The sequence below is a fragment of the Octopus bimaculoides genome, chromosome 8, assembly GCF_046866305.1.
Source record: "Octopus bimaculoides isolate indiv1 chromosome 8, ASM4686630v1, whole genome shotgun sequence".
Taxonomy (NCBI): domain Eukaryota; kingdom Metazoa; phylum Mollusca; class Cephalopoda; order Octopoda; family Octopodidae; genus Octopus; species Octopus bimaculoides.
In genome coordinates, this window is record NC_142935.1 from 8,537,766 (window position 1) to 8,540,265 (window position 2,500).

General features: G+C 38.2%; 1 protein-coding gene across 2 annotated transcripts in view; it reads left to right on the forward strand.

The window, feature by feature from the left end:
* LOC149134309 (uncharacterized) overlaps positions 1-2,500 on the forward strand; it is a 132,505-nt gene that overhangs the window by 24,736 nt on the left and 105,269 nt on the right. The window contains exon 1 of one of the 2 annotated variants that reach the window (XM_089356061.1): positions 139-340. The exons of the other annotated variant lie outside the window; for it this stretch is intronic. Coding sequence (XP_089212187.1) covers positions 154-340 — 187 coding nt within the window. The 5' untranslated portion in view covers positions 139-153. Of the gene's footprint in view, positions 1-138; positions 341-2,500 lie in introns of those variants that run through there. 2 annotated transcript variants of the gene reach the window in all.

Below are 2,500 nucleotides of genomic sequence, written 5' to 3' on the forward strand. Positions count from 1 at the left end.
TAATTAGAAACATACTTATATACTTATATATCTATGTATATACACACGCACGCACACACACACACACACACACACACACACACACACACACACATAGACAAACACACAGCAGAGAGGTAAGTACGAAATAGTTTCAGCGCTTACTCAACAAAAATGACTAAAGAAAGTCAGTGTCGCCACCAACCGGTCACAATAAACATTTCTGAACAAATAGTCACGGAGTTGGTATACGCGATAGATCTGTCGATAACACAAGCCAGACCGACCAGATCAAAGGACTGTGTAACACCACCTGCTTGCAGTATTGCGCTACACCGGTTCTTCCGACAGTTTCTGTCAGGTATACCTTTTTTGTTTTTAGGTTACGTATATAGGTATATGTTTGTGTGTATGTGTGTGTCTGTTTTTCTGTCTCTGTGTAGTTATGTAATATATATGTCTGCGTGCGTGCGTGTGTGTGTGTGTGTGTGTGTGTGTGTGTGTGTGTGTGTGTGTGTGTGTATGAATGTATGTGTTCAGTTTTATTTCAAAGTTTCTTGCCAATAGAGAAAGAGCTGGTTTCTAACCTAGATCCAGGGCTCCTGGAATTTCAACACCATCAGCAGGCTATTTTTGTATGTATGTATGTATGTATGTCTTCTCATGCATATAGTTGCATATCTAGACATGCTCATATATATTTAACTGATAAACTTCTGGTAAATTTTACAGACTTTTACAGTTCCACTGATTGACTGGATGTGTAGTCTTCGAATTAGCTTTCGCCTTTCGGGTTTTGAGAAGCCTAATTTTTCAAGATTGGTATTTAGGCAATGTGTTACATATGTATGCATGACTGTATATATGTATGTATGTATGTATGTATGTATGTATGTATGTATGTATGTATGTGTGTATGTATGTATGTATGTATGTAAGGTCAAGGTGAGCTCAGATTGGCTGTATGCAAATGAGTTCATTACTGGGTTCCGAAACTCTCGTGGGAAAAAAAAATTTCGCATCCCGGATATACGATAGCATTTTGTTTACTGTAATATGAAATCGATACGGAGAAGTATCTAGGTGTGTGTGTGTGTGTGTGTGTGTGGTGACCTATCAACGTCACCTTCGAAAACCTTCTTCAGGTTTGCCGCTAGTGCGGCCTTGATGTTGTAGGCAGAGCGGTTGGTGTCCTTCTTCCAGCGTGCCTCACATATAGTATTCCATGGGGTTACAATCTGCGGAACTGGGACTTTAATGGAACATTGGGCTCCAACGAACAACGACAAAGTCTGTACGCAGTCCTTTGTTTTGCTAGAAACAGCTGCTAAATCTTTCGTAAATCATACCGGGCCCTATTTAAAAACAGAAAAAAAAAATAAAACAAGGCATCACAGTGATAAAACTCATCACCATTAGCTGCCGAAATAAAATATAAAATGAGACGTGTGGAAATTACGTATTTCAGCCGCCTGTAAGTCTATCCCGGATATAAGAGAACATCATTTTTTTACAGTAATATGAAATCAATGCAGAGAAATAGCTCGGTGTGTGTGAATGTGTGTATGTGTGTGTAGTGACCTATTAACACCACCCCCATGTGCCCCCACCCTGCTTCTCTGCTCACCGTCGTTGCTATTCTAACCTCAGCGATATATAAAATATGTGTTGGACAGATGTCCTTCCTTGCGGTTTTACATGATTTTTTTTTGTATGATATATAGAGGTGTATTGAAATATAAGGAGAGGAGAGAGGGAGTGGAGAGAGAGAGGAAGAGAGAGGGGGAGAGGTGGAAGGAGGAGGAAAAGGAGGAAGAGGAGAAAATGTGTCAAATGAGAAACAGAAACAGGGAGACAAAAAGACAGAGATAGAGAGCAAGATAGATAGATAGATAGATAGATAGATAGATAGATAGATAGATAGATAGATACATACATACATACATACATACATACACCTGTACGTACACATTCTTCAAAAGAACATTCACTCATGTCGTGACACCTAGAAAAACACAAGGCACACCATATACATGTATACACACATACACACACACATACATATTTACATACATACATACATACATACATACATACATACATATATATATATATATATATATATATATATATATATATATATATATATATATATATATATATATATATATATATATATATAATGATACTTCCTAAAAAAAAAACGAAGAACAAACACAAGAAAAAGCAACAGCGTGAGGACGTAGTACATGCAAAGTATTAGCAGGCGCTCAGCGAAGGAAAGAAAAGTAGTTTTACATTTCGAGCAAACGCTCTTTTTCAAAATCAGGAGACAGAGAAAAGTCCAAGAGAAAAGGAGGACGGACGAAAAAAAATCGCAAACGATTCACATGTGGTTAGCTTGCTTTCAAACCACATGGTTCCGAGTTCAGTGCCACTGCGTGGAACATTCGGCAAGTGTCCTCTACTATAACCTCGAGCCGATCAAAGCCTTGTAAGTTGAGTTCGGTGATGGAAACTA